Source organism: Lactuca virosa, chromosome 5 (assembly GCF_052849685.1).
Source record: "Lactuca virosa cultivar CGN04683 chromosome 5, Lactuca_virosa_CGN04683_v6, whole genome shotgun sequence".
Classification (NCBI taxonomy): Eukaryota; Viridiplantae; Streptophyta; class Magnoliopsida; order Asterales; family Asteraceae; genus Lactuca; species Lactuca virosa.
In genome coordinates this window covers 59,860,627-59,884,493 of record NC_136430.1, presented here as the reverse complement: position 1 = coordinate 59,884,493, position 23,867 = coordinate 59,860,627, and the positions used below count along the sequence as shown (strand labels likewise).

The 23,867-nt window shown below is 36.6% G+C and overlaps 1 protein-coding gene across 2 annotated transcripts; it reads right to left on the bottom strand.

The window, feature by feature from the left end:
• Positions 1–21,400: 21,400 nt before the first annotated feature.
• Positions 21,401–23,426, bottom strand: LOC145114692 (transcription factor MYB1R1-like). Of its 2 annotated transcripts, none has more exons than XM_079050769.1 (4): positions 23,269–23,426; positions 22,824–23,184; positions 22,308–22,516; positions 21,401–22,222 (listed from the first exon to the last, which is right to left on the bottom strand). In XM_079050769.1, the coding sequence occupies exons 2-4, from the start codon at positions 23,161–23,163 to the stop codon at positions 21,878–21,880; spliced, it is 894 nt and encodes a 297-aa protein (XP_078906895.1). In that variant the 5' UTR covers positions 23,164–23,184; positions 23,269–23,426; the 3' UTR covers positions 21,401–21,877. The 2 variants fall into 2 exon arrangements, with proteins under 2 accessions (XP_078906895.1, XP_078906896.1); XM_079050770.1 differs by having other exon boundaries at positions 22,824–23,175; positions 23,269–23,411.
• Positions 23,427–23,867: the final 441 nt, after the last annotated feature.

Genomic DNA, 23,867 nt, shown 5'->3' with positions numbered 1-23,867 from the left:
ACCGGATTCCCCGTACCGCGAGTGGTTAAAAAGATATTATAACGACACTTATATAACCCGTAATAATAGCTCAAATAATTATTATAAGGTCCTAATAACGTTAATATATTTAAATAAAAGCTATATTAAAAATTAGGTAGACGTATATTACCTACGAGGGGGTTTGGCTAAAAGCCGCGCTCTGCAGGGGCAGAACTTCTGAGCCGAAAGCTCTTTTTCTCAAAGCCGTCGAGCGCTCCGGGGCTTTCTTCTAGCGCTAGGGGAGTTTTGGGAGGTTTAGAGAGAGAGTAGAGACAGAAGGGTGGAGGTGTGAAGAAATGAGGGTGGAAGGGGTTGTATTTATAGGGTGAAATATGGCTGAAATTAGTGCCACATGTCACCATCTAGTGGCAAGCCTTGGGGAGAAAGCAATGGCCAAGATTATGCCACGTCACCCCTTTTGCAGCAGCACCCTGCCGACTTCTAAACCTCTTAACTTTCGCATACGAGCTCCGTTTTCGACGTTATTTATATCCACGTGTAGGTAAAAATAATATCTACAACTTTCATTTTGACTCCGTCGGCTAATTCTCGGCCGATCTTAAATTTAAAAGTACAAGGAGATTATACTGTTAAATGTCCGCGTAAAATTCATAACTTCTACATACGGACTCCGTTTTCGTCTGTCTTTTTACCGTTGAGTTCCTATTAATGAGATCTTCAATTCTCATTTAGGTCGCGTAGGCCAAAAACCGCTCGATCTAAAATTCGAGTTTCGGGCCGTGCACTGCTATGCCAAATCTTAGAAAATTCATAACTTCCTCATACGAAGTCAGATTTGGGCGTTCTTTTTATGCACGCTCTCGGTTTAACGTATACTACAACTTTTTTTTAGATTTCTAAGGCTAAAAATTCCTTTATCAAAAATTCACTATTTACGTCTCCCGGTGCCGTGCCAGTTTTGCCGTAAAACTTCGACGGGCCATAACTTCTTCGTTATAACTCGGATTTCGGCGTTCTTTATATGTACGGAACCCTTGTAACATATACTACAACTTGGTTAAGATTAATCCTTCTAAATAATCTTCCATCAAAAACTCATTTTTGATGCTCATCGTCTCTAAATTGACTAGCCCGGATCTGCGGGCGTTACAGCCAGCATATTCAGAGGATCGTGTTAGTGAGATCATCCGGGAGAAGGCGATCAAGATTATCCAGGGACAGTTGCCGGAGATGATCGGGTCTATTAATACCTCCATGGTCGAGTATTTCTACGAGCGCTATGCAGCCGCAGCAGCTGCAACGACGACAGGGGGAAGAGCTGGCCGAGCTTTCCAGTGTTGGGACATATTCTGAGGAGCAGTGGACTGCAGTTACTTGAGATCAGGGAGATATTCTATACTCATTACATTCTGCGGGCTGAGCAGGAGTGGATCGATTTGAGGCTTCGGGGGTTTTGCTTGAGGCTGGAATGTGAGTCGTGGGGACTCCGGAAAGGAGTGACGATTATGTTCAGCTGGGGTTTTGTAGCTGGAAGTGGAATGGTTAATTGATGGATTGGCGATATTATTTCAGCGCCGGTGAGCGCAGGTGGGTCGATGTTGCATAAGTATTTTGTGAGGTCCGGTTCGCCTTCGATCTCTTGTATCGGGCGGTAAGGATGGATTGTGCGATCTATTGCACTTTTGGGATTATAGACTGCAGTTCAGCTGTGGATGATTGTAGTCTGGATTGTAGTCTTGCGAATAGTTGTAGCCTGGTTTAGGGCAAAGGTTATTTCAGCTACTGCAGTTCAGCTGTGGATGATTGAGCTGGTGAGTGGGTCAGGGTGCGAGACCCTAAATGAAATGATTTCTAGAGCCGAGAGCGGGAGACTTGTTTGGAGCATCTTGAGAAGAAGGGTATTATGCGGGAGGTCTACGGACAGAGTCCCACTGGATGGTTATTCAGCATTGTTAGGAATCAGTGGTTTTATTAACCGTTATTGATTGGTGGATGAAGGCTCTAAAGGAAGTAGCTCGTTGCCGAAGTATTAGTTGGTGTATTTGTCTTTTGGTCCTCAAGATTTGAGTATGGGATCATTCAATCATTAGTGATTGTCGGTTTCTCTGGGATTCAGGAAGTGTTCTTTTGGTTCTTAGAAGTGTATGATCAATTGGGATTGGCTAGTAATGGAGCGCTAGATAAAAAGAGTTGGTTGTCATCGGATCGATTGTTTGGAAGTGAGAAGGATTGGGAATCCTCCAATCTTCATGTATCGTGAAGACTTAGTCGAAGCTAAGTGGGGGAGAATAGTCCCGGGAAACTGAAGCAGGAGCGGTGTTGAAAATGGGTTAAGTTTCGCATCGTGGTCAGGAAGGAAGACAACCTAAGTGGTTGTTTGGTTTGAGGGTTGTGTGAGTTGGGAGTCCGGTAAAACTCCCTAGCATGCGTATCACGTCTTCTTGGTGCTTGATAGCAGAACTTCGGGAACCAGGTTGGAGTTCTGGTCATGAATTGAGTTCAGTTCGAGTATTCGGTCGAGGGTGTGCTCGACTCTGAGGGTTTTTGGATTGATGGATTGAGGGTTTTGTTGGCTGCCAGGGCTTGACGGTACTTTTAGCACAGGTGTGCGGGTTATTTAGCATATGTGGTAGACACGCGGATCAGGGAGCAGGCCACGGATTTCCGACAGGGTGGGCGATCGACATGAGGCCTAGGGTTAGGTCGGGGTTAGAGTCCACAGAATGGATCAGGAGTTCGGAACCCTAAGTGGGTGAGAACAGTCTGCATGGGAGAGATCACCAGGAGGGATGGTCTAGGGAGGTGCCCAATAGTGTAGAGCGGTCCGGATAGACTGAAGGCCGGTGGGGCGTACCAGTCAGGCCGAAGGCTCGGAGAACGGTCCAGACAGGCTGAAGGCCTAGAGTGGCGGTCCAGACATGCTGAAGGTTCTGAGAGTGGTCCAGATAGACTGAAGGCCTGGTGAGGCGGTCCAGTCATGCTGAAGACTCTGTATGTGTTAGTAGATCAATGTGCGGGTATTGAGTATGCTGCTATGTTATAGCAATCAGTAGGTCTGCCCCCAAGTATTGAACATGCTGATGGAGTATGCTGAAGACTTTGTATGGGTTTTGTTAGTTATATGATCAGGTTCTGAGTATATATGTGCTATGGGGTAGCAACTTGTTCTACAAGTGGATAGTGTGGGGTGAGGTTTCAGTACTGTGACGCTTGTTGGTGTTATGAAGGACATTGTTTAGGCACTCTAGGGCAATGGAGGAGATGAGAATCTCCAGGATGGAGCGTTGGGACTACTGAAGTGACGACGTCAGTGTCGATAGGTTATCGGGAACAATACAGTCATAGGCTGTGGGCATAGAGATTGTGTTGATTATGTCTTTTGTAGGAGCGCGTTCGGGTTAGATCTTTCTCCTGATCGTCTATGGCGACACATTATATGTAGGTAGGGTTGAGGCGGTCCTGCTATATGCAGTAGGCCAAGATACCCAGTGCGGGCCAACTGAAAGTCGTAGGCACGGAGGCTCAAGAGGAGCGGTAGGGTTGAGGCGGTAAGCCAACAAACCCTGAGAGTTTCAACTCGATGGTTGAAGTGATTCAACATGTTGGTATTTCAATCTAGGGTATTCCATCCCGAGGATGACCGGACCCTATGATCATTTAGACTTGGCATATTGGTATTCCCACCCGAATGGTGACATGGGATAGATATGAGTGACGGTACACTTCCTTATGTTTTGATTTGGATTTTGGGATACTCTGATATGAAACTATTTTGGAAATCTTTTTGTAATAACGATTGGTATTTGGAATGTTTTTAAAAGTTTAAATTTAGCATGAATTTTATGGGTGTTACACTCCAAGAAGCTAAAACACTCATAACTAGCCTTAAAAGAAGGTTTTGTACATGGAGGAGGCCAAAGTTTCATAAAGCTTGAGGCTTTATGTCCATAATGGCCTAGAGGAGTCTAGATCTGAAACCATGCCTCACAAAACAGTTCATTACGGACCAGTCTGGATAAATGCTCGATTTTACCCTTGTTAGAAGAATTTCTGATTTTTGGTCAAAACTAATGAAATGTGGAGGACTCAAAAACGAAACTCTGGGCTTTGGTTTTGACTAAAAAGGTTTTCTTATGATCGAGATATGTTGTCACAAAGATATGGACAGATTGGTCCATTTTTCAAAAAGATAAAACTAGGGTTATGATTCAATCCACTCAACCCATTAAGTCTCAATTTCGATTAACATGTTCTAGGTCTGTAGCACATCAGCCCTAGGACTTATAGGACATTTTAATGAAATGAGAAAGAAATCATACCTAGGTTGTTGAGATTGAAAGCTCCATACAAGCCTTGCGCCTAAAACGATTTCGACAACAACCCTAAAATTTCTTCCATGATCGATGACTTGAAACTCGCGCTCCAGACATTGAAATTAAAATTACAACGGTCAAAACTTCAATATATGTCTTGAGAAGCTACACTCCAAATTTCTCGACGATCCAAAGGTTCAATCTTCGGGGATCGACCAAGCACTTCTAAAAGGTCTTCAAAAACGCGAATTCCAGGCAAAATGGATATTAGGGTTAAGTTGTGTTTAAGGGTCCTTAACTTAAGTGGCTGACCAAATTCGGCCCTAAGGCCCCCAATTAAACCCAAAACATTTCCCCTTATGTCCATAGGTTTGAAACAATAACTCTATTGCCCCTCTTTGCAATATTATGACTTTTAAGTCCTCAAGTCTCAGTTCGGTTCCTCATAACTCCACCTATCATCGATTTAACATTCAAGTAATTATCATTCATTTCATAAACCCCCATACTTAGTCTTGAAATATAAAATTAACTATTGGAATTCAAAGATTTGAATTTATAACCTCAAACTTTTATTTTTTGAGCCATGATTATAACTATTTAAATTAATTGGAAACTAGGGTGTTACTGATGTGTGTAAAATGCACTAGTTTTTAATCCTTCTACTTCAAACACAAATAAACACATGAAAGGCAGTGTACCTATCGTTTAGCAATATAGTTCAAGCAAGCGGGTTATCGAACACAGGAAACAATAACAATTAAACTAACTACTAGAATTATTTAACTATAAACAAATAATAAAAAGAAGGGTTTTCTCTAGTTTTGCAATACTAGAAACTTAAATAATTAACTAATACTCAACCTAAGATAACTAACAACTAAAGCAAATAAGAAGTAATTAGATTCAATAATAAAAGAGACTTCTGTTCAGGTTCGACTCACTTGTTTCTATGGTTGATTTTATGGCGAGTGCAATGGATTATTTTGTCATTGGCTACCGATTAATGTGATTAGATTCATATTCATTATTACTAATCCTTAGAAAACAAATTAATTTAAATAATGGCCAATTGGTTAAACTAATGAATTTCCTAGTATTTTGATTCGGGTTAAGTAAGACTTGTAGTTGTAGCTAATTAAATTACTAATTCAATCAACATCTTGCATGGTTGTTCATCACACAAGCTCACACATTAACTTACCTATTTTCTAATTAATCCTAGGTTCATATTCACTAATACTAGGCATATAATATTGTTTTCACATAAATCATATGAAGCAAGCAATTAAGAGGATGTTCATGCAACTTAATAGACTTGATAATTAACATAAAATAGTTATTGTCAGCACATAAGGATCGTTTACAAGCTTAACAAAACAATTTTACCAAATCAAATAATCCATACCATAAAATCAATCCATATTAACAAGCTGATCTACCCTAAAAAGAAGTGATGAGTTTTTAGCTCATATCTATAGCAGCTAACATCTCAAAAACGAAATCCAAAGATAAAAACATAATGTAAACAATGGATTAAGAAAAGAGAATGTATTTTGCCTTTCGATCTCCTCCAAATGGATCTCTAGGGTTGATCTTCGAATTCCAGAGCTTCAGCAATCCTTCCAATCGCAAATAAGTCGCCAAAAGATCCAGCAAAAGTCTTTGGTTTTGGGGATTAATGCCCTTTATATAGTTTTCTGAAAACAGGGGCAACTCGTCGAGTCCATAGACCGACTCGACGAGTCCATCACTTAAAACCCGTGTGCGGTAAGGCACCTGATGTATTGCAAATATTCCTATCTACTCGACGAGTTGTGGACCAACTCGCCGAGTCCTTCACCTTTTTAGCTTAATTTCTTCTTTCTTCAATTCCCGAGCTTCCGATTGCTAATCCCACTTCCTTTTTAACTCGAGCATGTCTTTTAGGCTGAAAATACAATTTAAACATAATTAAGTACATTTTGTTTAATAATCAAGACAAAATAGCCAAAAAGTATTAAGATATTAGGCCACATATATGACTAAATATGAACATATCAGTTACATTGTATGACAATGTTTTGAAGAGCGTTTTAGTTAAATTAAAAATGAAAATTTTGGGTCTTATTTTTGGGACGTTAAAATAGATCATTAAATTTATAACTTGCCTTTCTATTAAGTTATTTTCGTTAGTTTTTAACAGATCGTCTGTTATCCAGTTATATTAAATTACACGAATGGTCCCTATGGCTTAATTTTTTTTCGTGGTTGGTCCTTTACTAGCACAGTTCATCACCGACACCACCGCTTTCACTTTCGGCACCACCACCGTTTCTATAGATCTGACTCCGATTACTCCATATGGTATGATTTAGTGAGCAAACGAGAGATTCATTTCTTGTTCCACCACCACCCATGTCATATCTATGTTTGCACTAAAACTTAACATAAGGTTTAAGTTTAACACACGCCCATATCCGTAATTCTTGATCCTTGTAGGTATTATTTTTTTATTTTGAATTTTTAATTTCAAGAATTCTACCCTACGTTGGGCGTAGGATAGTCCCCTACGTTGAGCGTAGGAGGAAGTTTGGCCGTGTGGATTAAGTGACCTACGCTGAGCGTAGGTTAAGCTACGCTAAGCGTAGTTGCGCAACACCAAAACCCTAATACTTGGGGTTGTGAGCCCTATTTAAAGGCTCTAACCCCTTGAGGCCTTTTCCATCCTCATCCTCCACCCTCTTAAGCAGCCACCTCGAAGCCCCATCCATCTTGTGAGAGTCTTATGACCTTAGAGTGTTTTGTGTTCGTCTTTAAAGGAGAAGCTTCGTTTGAGAAAGCTCTTGGGAAGCTCCAAGATTGTGGATCTGAAATTTGCATCTTGTAATCCTCTTCTAGAAGGTATAAAGTTCCTACCTTGGTGATGTTTCATGATAGATCAAGTTACTCTTAAGATTTACATGCTTTTGTCCCCATAACCTTGGTCTTCATGAGTATGAGCTACTCCACACCATTTGAGTATCATTTTCAAACGTTTTTGGGGTTGTTAAGTCATAAAAATGAGAGCTTGGCCACTCTCATCCATCCATGAATGGGTTCTTGAGCACTATATAACTTTACGAACCTAGGTTTTGCTTTTGTGCTCTTGGTGACCAAGCAAATCTGACTTTATCCATTAAGACGTCTATTTGGTATAGATCTGAAAGTATGGAGAACTGATCTTCTATTTTAACGACTTAATGAAAAAGTTGGACATTAGGTGCTACGTTGGGCGTAACTTTCTGTATGTTGGGCGTAGCTTCGAATTTGCCTGTTTTGCCACCTTGAGCTTTACGCTGGGTGTAGAGCTGCATGCTACGCTGAGCGTAGGCCGACTGAAGTTTGACATTGACTTTTAACTGTTGACCCTTGACTTTGACCAAGGTTGAATTTAAGTCAAATTGAGGATTTTGAGTTGTAGATTGAGACTTGGTCCCTGTTTGTTGTATATGTGACCTGTAGAGCTAGTTATTGGATTTGTGATCAGTACTGTTATCTTCTAGACTGCAAGGTGAGTTTTCTCATTATACTTTGTACTGCCGTATGTGTCCTTGTGTGTAGGATTTTGTTAGTGATCTGTTAGAATGGTAGATCTGTATGATTACATGTATTGCTAGTTATTGTTATCTGTTTGCATATGTCGATATAGTGCGGTTGTGTTGAGGCAGTACTACTTTGTGTTAGGTCAACAAATCCGCATAAATCCAGTCGTGTGTTGTGGGCCCAGGGGCAATCCAATATGAGGACTATGGGCCCGGGGGCAATCTAGTCTTGTGACTGTGGACCCGGGGGCAATCCAATGTTATATTGTGGGCCCGGTGTGCATGCATTGTATATGTATTGTTGTGTGGTGTATTTTGGGGGAACTCACTAAGATTTGGCTTATAGTTTTTTATTTCAATATTTTTAGATACTTCAGATGATCGGGGCAAGGTGAAGGCGTCATCGTACACATCCTCCTGTTGTTTTTATATTTTAGAGATTATTCTGATACTCTGATTTTTATGGATTTGACTTGAAAACAATATTTGATATTTTGATGACTCTATGAAAATACCTTTTAAAAATGAAAAAAATTGACTTTGTTTTTAGGATGTTACAAAATCCAACATCGGAATTAACAATTACATTCCCTCCATAATTCATACCTAAACCAAAATTATGGTTGCTTCCCATATTAGATAGGCTAAACGATGGTAATCCATCCCGAACACCGCTCACTTAAGTAAACCTACTATATGTTCATTGATTATATCCATTAACAAAACTATTAACTCTACTTAATCCATTATTACAAATAGGCCCTCGATATATCTCCTTAAGAACTGCACGTTTCACTTCCATCATTTTACCATTGAGTTCATGGAACGTTTTCAGCAAACTTTGTCATCAAATTCTTCTGATGAAACGACCCAATTTTTCCAAAAGAAAATTTTCATTTTTAAGTAATCAAAACATTTCCAATAAACCATAGGATCTCAATTACATTTGTTTTCAAATTCATAATATCAACAACATTATTCCCAACATCAGAGTGTCCCATAAAAACGCCTGATAGAGAGTGCACGCCGCGTCATCAAGCCTTGCCCTTGCCCTTAGGGTCGGATGTACCTGAAACAAATCCACAAACTGTAAGCTAATGCTTAGTGAGTTCCCCAGATCATACCCCACACAATTCACATAATCACATAACTATATTAACTATAAAAGCTACACAACCACATAAGCCATGCATACAACATATAGGGATGCCGCGGGCTCGTCCCCAGGGTCTTACTCCAGGATGCCATGGGATCCCCACATAGTCTTACACCTAAGTGCCATGGGCTCTCCCATGGTCTTTAATTGGAAAGCCATGGGCTCTCCACATGGTCTTACATCCGAGTGCCCTGGGCTCTCCCATGGTCTTTTAGTAGGAAAGCCATGGGCTCTCCATATGGTCTTACATCCAGGTGCCATGGGCTCTCCCATGGTCTTTAATTGGAAAGCCATGGGCTCTCCACATGGTCTTACATCCGAGTGTCCTGGGCTCTCCCATGGTCTTTTAGTAGGAAAGCCATGGGCTCTCCATATGGTCTTACATCCAGGTGCCATGGGCTCTCCCATGGTCTTTCATACAAGCATACTACATATACTACTAGCATACTTCCTAGCACATACCAACTATCACGCCACATAATACAACTTCAGTTAGGATGCCACCTATCATAAAATGGGTCGGCCTTGGTGCCTTAGACCCATTGGTATGGTGAGGAGACTCACCTCTCGCGGATGCTGAACTGACAAGATAAGCTCCGATATGTCCAACACACAACCCCAAATCAACTGCCTATAAGCATCATGTGATTAACTTGTCATAATCCTGAAATACCATAAATACCCTCGAGGTTAACCCTGGTGAAAGTTAAAGTCAACAGTCAAGGTCAACAGTCCATGTTGACCTCAACTCGTCGAGTGCATCCAACAACTCGTCGAGTTACCTGAGTAACTCGTCAATTCGCCGAGTTACCTGTGTAACTCGTCGAGTTCCTCAATGTCCAGAAGACCGAAAACCCATGTAGACCAAAAACTCCAATCCTTCACAGAAATCACTCGGAATCTCGAAAACAGGTAAATCCTACACGACTCGTCGAGTTGGCTAAGGGACTCGATGAGTTCCTTCAGTCCTTTTCGTGTTCAGACGTTTTTAAGCTACCCCAAAGCTCCAGATTGCAGATCTAGCCTCCTAAGGCATGGTTTCCACGTAAAGTTGCAAACTTTACGTGTATACAAGCTCTTAATGCCAAAACCAAGCTAAGGGAGTGGTTTAAACTCAAGAGAAAGGCCAAAGCTTAATGCTTTCTGTAACTTTATAACTCTAAGGACTTAGAGGAGTCTAGATCTGAAGTTGCAACTCTAGATCTTACCTAACACCCGAAAAGCTTCACAAATATACTAAAAATGGCCTAAAACCCAAGAAAAAGGGGATCTAATGCTAGAATGCTCAAGATAACAGCTTGTTACCTTCAAATGGATGCCCAAACGTTGTAGATGTTGGATCTACAATCTCCTTCCCGTTCCAAGCTTCTCACCCTTCAAACTCCTTCAACAAAATGCACCAAAAGCACCCTTTTACTCTCACAAGCACAAGGAAGCAACAAGAACGACTATGGTTTCTTTTCTAGGCAGTGAAGAGGTAAGGGAGGCCACCAGAGGCAGATTAAGTTCTTTATATAGGGTGCAAACCCTAAAAATTAGGGTTTTCCTTTACAGCGCCTACTCGTCGAGTCGGGGCCTTCCGACTCGTCGAGTAGGATCTAAATCCCGCGTCCTTCATAAGTGATCTCTACTCGACGAGTTGGAGCTCTCCAACTCGTCGAGTCCTAGCATAAAACCCTAAACTTGGAAAATTAGATGATACCTGGAACGGGTGTTACATCTGATTTATAAGTAATGAATCCACAACCTCGAGGTCTTTGGGTGTTGTGATCATACATCATGACCACATCTGTAATTATCCTAAATTTAGGATGTCAAAAAGTCTCGTGGGACCCCGTTCCCGTGGGGCCCCCGTCCCGTATGGGGGTATTTGTTTAAAAAAATAAGGGATGAGGGCGGGGCAGGGACAAGGTTAACCCCCATTTTAATTTCGGGGTGGGTTGGGGGTGGGCAGTCCCGTCCCGAAACCCCCATGTGGCCCCGTTGATAAATTATATATTTTTACCATTATTAATTATATAAATATAATAAGCAATAACATTATTTTGAGCTCCCAAAATTCAACAAAAAACATGTTTTTAAGTTGTTAGTATAATGGTTATGAGATGTCGTAACATTTTGTTTTTAATATGTAAAATTATACTATAAATAACACTATTTGTTAACTCAAACAACAACTTCTTTTAGCAAAAAAAAAAAAAAAAACACAACCCAAAATCAATCGGGGGCGGGAGCGGAAGTGGGAAGGCTGGAGATTTCAGGGGCTGGGGAATTTCGTTTGGCGTTTGCCCCCATTGACATCCCTACCCAAAGTGATCAAAACAGTTCTTTAAATTGAGTTCTCTGCCTGTTGGCGTAAACCTCCAACAAAAATCTTTTTGCTACTGGTTTGACTTAGAGAAGGGAAACCATGAAGGCTACCATTGTTGCTCCTGTTAATGGTTTGTTAATCATCCCTAGACACAACTTTCTTTGCTTCTACATGATGACCGAAATTGGTAAAGTTGGAAGAAGAAGAAGAAGAAACAAGAAATCGGAGGTGATAACGGTTAATAGAACTCATTGTTCTACCATCTATGATATGTTTTTCCTTGACGACTCTTTTAGTAAGGATGTGATTTAAAACCAAAAAACCAAACTGGAACCGGAACTGGAACCGTTAGAACCAGAATATCTAGAACCGGTCTGGGTTTCGGGTTTAAAGAATAGCTTTATCCGGGTTCTGGGTAATCCAAATTTTAGGTCCTTCAGTTTCGGGTAAACCGGGTTTGAAGAACCGGAACTAGTGTTAGAAACCGGACGGATTTCTGTGAAAAATTTAAAACATGCATATCTTATTTGTTTGAAGTTGGATCAGTATGAGTTTTTTTTCCCAGAATGTAGTTTATAGTTTGTACATGAGTTTAGACCATAATTTTGTCATTTTCAGTTTCATATTCATTGATTTACAGTCCCCCAAAGTCGGGATATCAAAACTAGAAATTTTCAGTTTTTCAGTTTTTTTGTATTCTGCAAAAGTTTTAAAACATGCATATCTAATCCGTTTGAAGTCGTATTAGCACACAGTTTATTCCAACGTGTAGTTTAGAGTTTGTACATGATTTTAAACTATAATTTTGTCATTTTTGATTTCATATTCATTGACTTACAATCCCACAAAGTCGAGACATCAAAGCTAAAAATTTTATGCTTATAACTGAAACTGGTCTAGAGAAAACCGAGTTTAAAAAAAACAAAACCGATATATGTGCATCTCTAATTGTAGCTGGAGATGCACATCAAGACTGATTTTTTTTTTTGTCAAAAAAAGAAAAAGAAAAACCAAACCAGTTTTTTTGAGAGCGAGGTAGGTTAAAATCAAATCGCCGATTAAAAATCTGTTATTATAAAAAATCAAAACTGTTTTTTTCTAATTTTTCTAAAAAACCAAACTAAACCAAACCAGTTTTTAACCGAAAACAACCTTTTTTTAAGGCAAATTCACTTAATAAAAAGCAAAAAAGCCAAATCTTTTATAACAAAAACCGGTTTATAGAAAATCGATTTTTAAAAAAACCGGTATTTTTTGTGCACCTCTTATTGTAGCATACGAACTGGGCTTCATGGTAAGTAGTTTAGTCTACGAAAATATGTTGTTGGGCTTCTTCTTAATTACCAATTTCAAAAATAGGTTGAATTTTCACTTTTATTTCGATTTTCCCTCGATTCCTGATAATTGCGATTAACTATTTGAACAATTTTTTAGTTTTTACGATCCATCTTCCTTCCCGCCATGAATTAAATATGATCTAAAGATCTCCGGAGATGAGAATCATGTAATCAAAGATGAACAAGTTGAATTATAAGATATGGCATTTAAATTTTGAAACAAAGTGGATTATATGAAGGCTGAAACGGATGTATCATCGACTGAAGCTGCACTTTAATTCCAGCATTCATGTTTTCGTTATTCTTCTCAGGTAATCGATCCGACTTTATAACATTCTGTTCTAACCTTTTCCTCAAATGCATATTCTATACATCTCGAATTTGTGATCGTTTTACTCATTATTGATCGATTTATTACTCCTTTCTACGAGTTGCTTGTGTCACCAAATTGTGATGTTGTGAAATACGAAGGATCCGAATAGACTTAAATAATATTAGCTCAATGCGGAATGGGATCAAAAATTATCAAAGCGTAATAATCACAACGAAATACGAATAAAATAAATAGAATAGAGACACAGGAATTTACGTGGAAACCCAAAACGGGAAAAAAACCACGGGCGGAGGAAGCCGAGAAACAATTCACTATAATTTGCAGTGTTTACAGGGATTATGAAAGATATTACAAATAGAGTGAGAGGGCTAAAATATATGGTGGTGTATCAGTATATATATATATATATATATATATATATATATATATATATATATATGTAATGTTTTACTATATATATATATTTGATTGTTGGGTTCATTCGTAATGAAATGGCTTAGACTATTTATAGCCAAAGAAAAGAACATATGAAAGGATAAAAAATGCCGTCGTCCAAAAATGTTGCGCCTTCAAATTTGAATACTATTCATGACCAAACACTCCGCCTACAAACTTTTGAATAACAAATCTCCAAATTCACATGTGCCGTCCAATTCTTCAAACATTTCACATATATATTACTATTCATAGTCAAACTATGAATAGTAAATGATAAGTTACGGAAATAACCCCTGAACTATTTGCCACTTACTAATTTTGGAGGCAACATTTTCCACAATCTCCACCTTGACATCAAAATTAAGCAAGTCATGCTTTACGATTAGTCAAAAAACTATAGCTCATCAAACTCTAAAACTTCCATAAGAACCTGCAAAATTATATAGAGAAAAATTGTTTCCGAAAAATAAATAATACTTCCTCCACCTACGAGCCTTCAGGCTCAACTGCGATCAGAAACACCCACCATGTCCAAACATAATTTGAACTTGGCTATAGGAAGACTTTTAGTGAACATATCAGCGGGATTATAATCTGTATGAATCTTGTCCACAACACAATCACCTTCTTCAATGATATTTCGCACAAAATGATAACGAATATCAATATGCTTTGTTCGGTCATGAAACATTTGATCTTTACTCAAGAAGATAGCACTTTGGTTGTCACAGAAAACTGTGGTCACCTTTATTCTATCATCGAGTTCTCCGAATAACCCCTTCAACCAGATATCTTCCTTAACTGCTTCTGTAATCGCCATGTACTCTGCCTCGGTAGAAGACAGGGCAACTGTAGACTGTAACTGGGCTTTCCAACTAACAGCACAACCATTTAGTGTAAACACATACCCTGTAATTGATCTTCGTTTATCCAAATCTTTGCCATAATCTGAATCAACATATCCGAACACCCCAGTGTTAGATTTACCAAAATGTAAACACATAGAAGACGTACCACGTAAATAACGAAAAATCCACTGTACTGCTTTCCAGTGTTCTTTCCCCGGGTTCGCCATGTATCTACTAACCATGCTAACAGCATAAGCCAAATCAGGGCGCGTGCAGATCATAGCATACATCAAAGATCCAACAGCACTAGAGTATGGAACACGTGCCATGTAAGCCATATCAGTCTCATTAGTAGGACTCAAAGCGGATGATAGCTTGAAATGAGCTGCAAAAGGTGTGTTGACAGACTTTGCTTCGTGCATACTGAAGCGTCTTAGGACTTTCTCAATATAACTTTTCTGAGAAAGATGCAAGATCCTAGACTTCCTGTCACGAATAATTTCCATACCTAAAATCTTTTTGGCAGCTCCTAAGTCCTTCATTTCAAATTCAGCTTTCAACTGGTCTTTTAACTTCTGAATCTCCTTCATATCTTTCGCTGCAATCAACATGTCATCCACGTACAAGAGTAAGTAGATCTTTGAACCATTGTCACCTTTCTTGAAATAAACGCAGCTATCATAGGTGCACCTGCTGAATTTGTGACTGGTCATGAAAGAATCGAACCTCTTGTACCATTGTCTAGGAGACTGCTTGAGGCCATAAAGAGATTTGTTCAATTTGCATACGTAGTTCTCCTTTCCAGGAACTGCAAAACCTTCAGGTTGTTGCATAAAAATCTCTTCCTCAAGCTCACCATTTAGGAAAGCTGTAGTGACATCAAGTTGTTCTAACTCAAAATCGTTAGAAGCAACCAACCCCAACAATACACGAATGGAAGTATACTTCGATCTTGAAGTTATCGATTATTTATTGTAGTCGATTTGTCTACATGTGAATTAAGTCTGGATTACATCTATAATCGTTATTCACTCTTTTCATCGATATGAATCCAACAAATACGATTTCGAGATCTCGAAATGATATGTTTTTTTTGCGTTAATATCGACACTAGCTATGGCTGGTTTGCCTTTTATACAAAATTGACCTATTGATTGATCTATGTGAACATCAATACTCCTTGATCACAAACTTTATTAGATATTATTTCCCCCAAAATTTTCATTTTGTGATTTACATCTGTTAAAACCCTAATCCAAATTCACTAAAGGATAAAAGGAATGAAAGGCATCAGAGCGATTGGCTCACAATCTGAAAGCATAAAAGCAAGAATATCTATCCACCCTCCTACATACCTTTATAATATACCTTACGAATCAGACTCAAGACTTTCTAAACAATATAGTTAGCTACGTTACCATAAGAATCTATTCAATCTTACCTTTAATTAATAAACTCAATACTCCATGACAATTACAAATCATAAGAATCATCAATGACTTCAACTTCCTACTTAATTACGTTTGGAATAGTTTTTTTGTCGGGTATCAGGAGAAACATTTCAGTGTAGAACAAGCACACTTACAAAATTTCAAACCGACCTACAAACTACAAAATTCTTCTTATCGTTTAGCATTTATATATAGCTTTTATAAAGAAGATTCGACTAGCATGGTACAGGATATATATATTGATACAACCTCCATGAAACAGACACATATATACATATCTATCTTTTCACCTCATAGATCTTTTAATTAGTTCTTTAAGTTATCAAGACTTCCCATGAACAACAAAAGTAGAAGCAACAAATCCATTTGTGAGAAGTCCATGAAACTGATGACAAACATAGTGAAAGTATCCTACTTTTCTATAGCCAAGACCAGCCTTAGAATAGGTGCACCACCACCACCACCACCACCACCACCACCACCTGCTCCATCTTTGCATCGATACACTAGAAACCTTAGATTACAACAGCCAATCAACAGCTCAAAACCTGTCTCCTATTTGATACACCCTGATCATGACACAAAGAGGTCTTCTGTGAACATGATTAAAGATGATGAAACTGAAAGTGTTGATATGAAAGCATGGGATTTCATCAGAAAAGTGCGTGAGAAAAATCTCAAAGATATGTGAGTAGTCATCAACAGCTTACTAGTTTTGTCTTGGCCTGGTTGCCTTTTCTCAGGTGTAAGATAGAATAAAAAGTTGATGAATAATTTAAGTTTGCTTATTCGCTTTTTCTAATTACTTTCTGTGTGAAGTACATGTAATCACTATTTTGTAAAAAGCTGAAAAAAAAATCATGGTTTTCTTGCATATGTATATGCTTATTTCCATTATGGTTCTACTTAATTAGTTGGCGCAAGTTATTTGAAAGGGAAAAACATAGAGGAGATAAGAAAAATCCAGATATATTTTGGAGTTTTTGTATAAAGAACGGTTAATTAGGTTATATGATCTAGATTAAAAGATAATGTTGTAGAAGCATACACACAAAAAAAAAGTGACAATGTATTTGTGTTTCCATTACTTTTGCTATAAAGTTTTCTGCATGCTTTGAAGTGGATTACAAATGGATTCTATTGAACTACTTAATAGCTAAGAAATAAGCGGTGCGCTATCTTTATGGAAGTATTGTGAAAAGGTTTATTTATAGATGTTCTTTTTAGTTTTTAGGCATGTGCAATTATAACAACAATATCTAATTTTAGTTAAAGTAGCAGAAACAGCTTACTTAGGCAAACTAACATATCTTAAGATTGAATCTCATTTGAAGTTATCATTATACGTTATACTATCTGATTATTACTAATATATTTTAAAGAGTTTGTCAAAAATGGAACTCATATCACAAATCACCATATTTTCATTATTTATAACAAAATGGCTGCCTATTTTGTGAAATTGCTTTTTCTAGCATCAAATATTGCCAAATTAATTTTTTTTCTTTGAAAATGATGCCATTTGCGAAAAACACAATTAGTCTTAATGGTTATAAGAATCAGTTAATTAACTACACAGAATGGTCATCAAATATAGTTCGTACATATTAAAGTTAATTACTTTATTAACCTAATAATATAATTTGGTCTATCACTAGTCATAAGAGTCTAATAGTCATAAAACAATTATAATTCAAACATATACAGTCAGATTGGTTATCTAAACTATGAAACTCGGAAATAAGTAAAAAAGATAAAAACTTTTAACACAAACGGATATTTTATCATACAAACATGATAAATTCGACAACTAATCAAAATCCAAATCTTTGAAATCAACAACTAGTATTATGGTTTATCTACTCCAAATAAAAACATAAGGGTATTAGCCCATAATCTGAAGTTTAAAACAAAAGTAAATCAATTTTGTTTTTCTCTTCATTTATTCTCAAATGTTTCTTCTCAGCTCAACAAAAAAGAATTTTAGACTTAATCAGTACTATTAATCATATTTTCAATCAAAACAACTCCTTTTAAAGACCAAATTTTCCACATATTGCGAAATTTGGAATAAAGATAGTTTCATAAAAAGGTCGAACATTAAACCCCATGGCAGCCGAACATCTAAATCAATTTTGCTAAGCCTAATATGTTTTGATCAGAAAGAAATAACAATGACAGGCAATATCGTGAATATTTAAAAATTATTTCTCTAAAAATTAAGAAAATTCCGTTAACAAAAAGTTAAAAATTGGCGAAGTATGATCCCAGGACTACTAAATTAACAATTTTCCGACCCCGTGAAAGTATTTTTCTGGAACAAAATATGTTTCTGTAATAGAACATTACAGCTTGAAAACTACACATTTGATATTATATCCTTACTTTATTTTTTTTGTCGTATTAGTGATTAACTCTATATTAAATACACTTCAATAATAAGAGGATAAAGAGAAGTTTTTAGTTAAGACTCATTAAGATGTTTTGAAATAAATACCTAACTTAGTTTGAAAATGCGGTGGTTTCTCACTTTCTTGGATAGAGGTGTTTCGAGGGAATCCACTCGATAAAGATTAGTTTTTTAGTCTGCAATAAAGTAGTTACCTTTAAGGTGCTGAAAAGTGAAAACCCATTTTGATATATCAATTGTTGTATCTAGATTTGGAAAAAGCAAAAAGCTTTCCAAGATTCTAAATTTCATTTATCTAGGTCAAAGAGTAATCTTGCATCGTCCATAGGTCGTATTGATGCACTATTAGTGTACGTTAACTAAAGTGTTGCTATCTTGTGTGCGATTTGTGGGCGATGTTACTTTCATTAGTGGTAATATTATTATTATTTTTAATAAACCTGGTATCAATACACAATAACTTGTGCATTATAGTATTATATTGTACAACTCTATAAAACATGAATTGTTGTGTATGAATCATTTCCCTATTTGGAAGCTCTAAAATGTAAACGTATAAGCTGTAAACGGTAAGTCGGTAACTGTAAACTATAAAATTTATTTGTATAAATGGCTAAGGAAAAAAAATATCTTTACACTTTTTAAATGTATAAAATGACATAAAATATAAATAACATCTCGAAAGCTATTTCTTTAGGCTTGTGATTCCAAATGAATTTTTGTTTTGTTTTTTTTTTGTTTAAAGTTAAAAACTTTCAATAAGGGAAGTGATTCGTATACACCAATTTTTTGTCATACACAACAATTTATGCATTATATAGTTGTACAATACAACATTTTAAAGTATTAATTGTTGTGTATGGATAAAAATTGTTGTGTACGGATCAGCTCCCTTTTAATAACTCAAGATCGTACCCACATATAAGGATTTTATAGTTTTATAGTTTTTAAGTGAATGATCTTAGATGAGTAAGATTACACTTATTGACGCTTTTAATGTAAAATATATTTGATTGGTTTACACTAATTAATCTCAAAGTCAAACGAAGTATAAAATGTTCAACTTGCAAGTACGAGATTAGAAAAAAGAGTTCGATAGAGTATTTGTTGGGTCGTGCTAGTACGAGGAGTAGTTGATATTTTGATAAGGTTAAGGTTAAACAGCAGCATCCCATGAATCATGCAAGGAGTAAGTAGATCACACATCTCGATTACAAATTAATCCACATTTTATATGCTTTCAAGAACATTTTCTTCTTTGACTTGATGTAAATTTTGAGAGAAAATATCTTACCTGGCTTCGAGAATACCGAAGTCAACAAGTGTTGGGTTTATTTTTTAGTATTTTTTTAAAGAAGCAATTTCACGAAATATCTAAAATATACCGTTTAAGTGATTTTTTTAGCTAATATTCCTTTTTTAGAACAATGAAGAATTGAAGATCCAAAGTTTATATTTCCACTTTTCAAGTTTATAGTTCAGTAACTATAAGTTATGTAAAGAGTTAATATTTTGTTAGAGTTTTTAAAAGATATTATCGCACTGATTAATGATCAAATAATTATTTTTGGAATAGATTGCATTTTTGGTCCTAAAATATAAATTTAGCCCTAAAAAGTTTTACCTTACAAATTTGGTCCTTATTTGGTGTTTTTCTAATAAAAAAATAAATATTTCTTGTCACCAAATTTGCAAAAATCATTATATACAGAGACGAAAAAGAATTACATTTTACATGAAACATTGACCATGACCTGAAATAAATTTTTTTGGAGTAAAACTACAAAAGAAAAACTATATATTTATAGTCTGAAAGTATAATTTCACTAATTTTCTTTTATAAGAAAATGATCGATATTATTTCTTTTTTCTCGACAAAAGACCTCTCATATCGAATAAAAACTTACAATGACTAACCCAATAAACATTTAAAAAAAAAAAGCCAAGATTGTAAGGACCTGTCTAATTCTTTTTTCTTTATTCATTTATGAAAAAAACATAATAATTTAAGATTAGGTTGAAACTTCCCTTTTGTGCATCTCTAGTCTCAAATATGGTTTTCCGTTCAACAATATGTTTGTGGGAATCAATTCATATGGAAGACAAAAGGATTAAGGATTGTTTTATATAAGTCTTTTAATGGTTAATTTAAAATGTAACATTTTAATGGTTCTAACATTTACAGTGTTTTGTAAACATCTTTTACTTCTAACCTCTCATATCGAATAAAAACTTATAATGACTAACCCAAATTTGGTTCTTAATAACAAAGAATCATTCAAGTTTTTGAATCATTCGATATCAGCAAATAACATGTTTTCATTTAGAATCAAATTCATTCAGAGTCTCCGAATCATTCAAGTTTTTTGAATCATTCAACACTAAATCATTCATAGGTTACCAAATTCAACATTAACCCAAATTTGATTCTTAATAAAAAATTCATTCAGAGTCTCCGAATCATTCAAGTTTTTGAATCATTCGGTGTCACCAAATAACATATTTTCATTTAGAATCAAATTATTGGAAGACATCTTTGAATCATTCAACACTACATTATTCATAGGTTACCGAAAGTATTATGATTAACGATATAAAAAAATTTAATGTTCAAGCTGGATAAAATCATATTTAATTGCACTTCAGTATAAATTAAGTTTTGAATATCTAACAGATCAACAATAAGTTTGCAAAAGCTGAGACCATAATTATCAAGGTTTTCGAACTCTACACATGCATCAACATTTTGAGTTAAGTTGGAATTAAACACAGGATATAACTCTGATAAGATATCTTGGAGCTATATCATCTCTCAAATAAAAATTTCCCTTTATGTTACAGTTTTTATTATGCATATTTTTTTTAAGTTATATGAGCTGAAACCTTTTCTTGAAGGAAATTTATTTTCCCAAAAATAAGGAAGCAGATGAACCAAACAAAGTTATGTGTCTTTAATTTTATCAAGGCAAAGAGATTCTTGACCTAACTTTATCTTTTAAGGCAAAGAATGGTCACACATCATGGGTGGCACACCACCAACCACCCCCATTTTAATTGCCAAAAGTTATCAATTAATATCAAACACTACATACACTGGATAACATTATCCCCTTCCCCTTCCCCCTTCCCTACCCCACCCCACCCCACCATCTTTTCTTACAACCACACAATCAGGAATCACCACATGTGCACAATCCCCAAGAAAAATATCACATCTAATTTAATACTCCCATTATCCCTAAACATAAATAAAACACTTAAAACCACCAGAATATTATTCTTATTATTATTATTGCTACCATTTATCATCAATTGACTCACCACATGTGATGTGATCTCGAATTGTAGATATTTGGCATTTTGGCCCCATGCCGTACAAACCATCCATTAGATCAAATCCCACTCACATCATTCAAACCCCACTAATTTCCACAACAAACAAAATGGAACTAGTGGTGTATTTAGTTCATTTTCTTTCCAATTACAAAACACATATATATATATATATATATATATATATATATATATATATATATATATATATATATATATATATATATATATATATGAGAGACGTGACCATACAACAACATGATAAAAATAAAACAGAGATTAATTAACTATATAAGTTAATAACTAATTACGTGATTGACACTCTCTATTATTATTATTATTATTATTATTATTATTATTATTATTTTTCCTTCTCTTTCAGATGAGATGATGTTCATTGTTCAAGCAACACTGATCATGCCATCTCCCGTGTTGAACCCTGAGATCACTTGATAAGATGACTGATTATGGTTATGGTCGAATGATAGGGAAAGATTTAAAGATACTGGTAATGGACTGGTTTCGTATTTCTGATTTAGATTAAGATCCACCATTGTTGATGGATTCGGAGTTGGGAAGACAGGGATTGAGCGAATGAGTAGCATTGATCCGTTGTTGACTTGATTCTCAAAGTGTACTGGAGATACAGTCACCGGAAAGGTTGAAGATGGTATGGATGGTTGCACAACCGCTTGAGTTTTCTCGACGTCATGAACTTGTTGTTCTTCTGTTTGCATAACAGCAACCTAATGATCACCCAGGAAAGTGTTACTTGCTGTTGATTCAGGAATGGTTTGTGATGAGTATTGATTTAAGTTTGTTGAAACTCACCGAATCTGTAGTGATGTCAAATAGGCTAGATCTACGGCGGCGGCGATTGAGGTTGCTCCGGCGAAGGAAGTATTTCTGAGCATGGCTGGCAACTTGTGTTGGGGTACGAGTCTTGACGAAATTCCTTGAGATTCCTCTCCAGTCTCCTTTGCCGACTTTCTGCAGCCCTAGGAGGAACAGCTTGTGTTCATCCTCGGTCCATGGAACTCCTGTAGAAAAACAGTATCGAAATAATTAGTGGTTTGACATAATAAATTCGTCAGAGAAAATCTGATTGCAAAGGAATTGGCAAACAATAAAACTAGCTAAAAACAGGTACGATCGTATTCTTCTTTCATCCTCTGTTCCAATCGTAATCACGTTGAAAATTGACAAAAACGCAGCAATCGATTTTGATTTAAAAAAAACGAGGAAAAATATCAACGCCGCGACGAAATACGAGTACATGGACAAAACTGATCTTTTTGAATAAACAGGATAAGAGATAGAGATGTTATGGATAACGTGAGATCTAACCTCGTTTGCGCTCCCTGCTACCGTTAGACTGGTTGCGAACGGCATCGTCGGCGGAGGCGTAGCCGGTGTCAGCAGCAACAGCGACGGTGGCGGAGACATCGATGTTATTATTAGACGATTCTCGAGTGGCAGGGTGTTCATACTGCGAGAGATTATTCATACTCACACTTTTCCTCATCGGATCAACCTTCACTCTCACGCCAAACAACATGATCTCCCCGGCGCCGATGCCAGAGACGTCGGAAGACGAATCATCTGCAGCCGTTAAACAAGAACGAGAGTCATGGCCATTGGAACCACACTGCGTGCAGCAGTGTGATTGCGATTGCAATTGCGACATGATTTTTCCTCGCTACAAATTCTTCAACAGATAAACCGATCAATCGATTAATTCGCACAATCGAAACGCAGTAACTTTCAAATCAACGAATTGAAAATTGTTTACCTACTAATTCCGTTGTAAGTGGTTAAGCTCCGTCGTGTTTCTGTGGAGGATATGCTGTTGTCTAGACGTGAGGATCAGTGATGGGCGTACAAGTGTTGTTGTAGAATAGAGATAGGGGCCTAGGGGGGTGTGTGTGTATAGGACTGGTGGTATATATAAAACGAAAAATGACAGGTGAGATCCATGTGGTATTGTGTTGGAGTTTGTAACCGATAGACGTGGCAGACAATGTACGGCTTATTAACCTTCCAATAATTCCTTTCTAGTAAATCAAAATTTTCGGCTTCCTTGTAACTTTTTAAATTAGCAATTTCCATGTAGAGGCTACATTTACAGCATCCACAACACACAATCTCTTTCGTGAAGTTTATACGTCTCTCGTATTTACTCAACAAACAACTTTTAACCTTTAAGTGTTTTTACAAAACTTATATATGAATCCTATTATTAGACATTTACACAGTTACGCTTTTGTTCTCGAGTTTTTTTTAATAAATGTAAAAGATGGAAACGAAAGAAAGGAGAATGGAATGGAAGACAATGAAAGGAAAATCCAAATGATTCTAACAATTTTTGAGTTAGAGTGAAATGAAATGGAA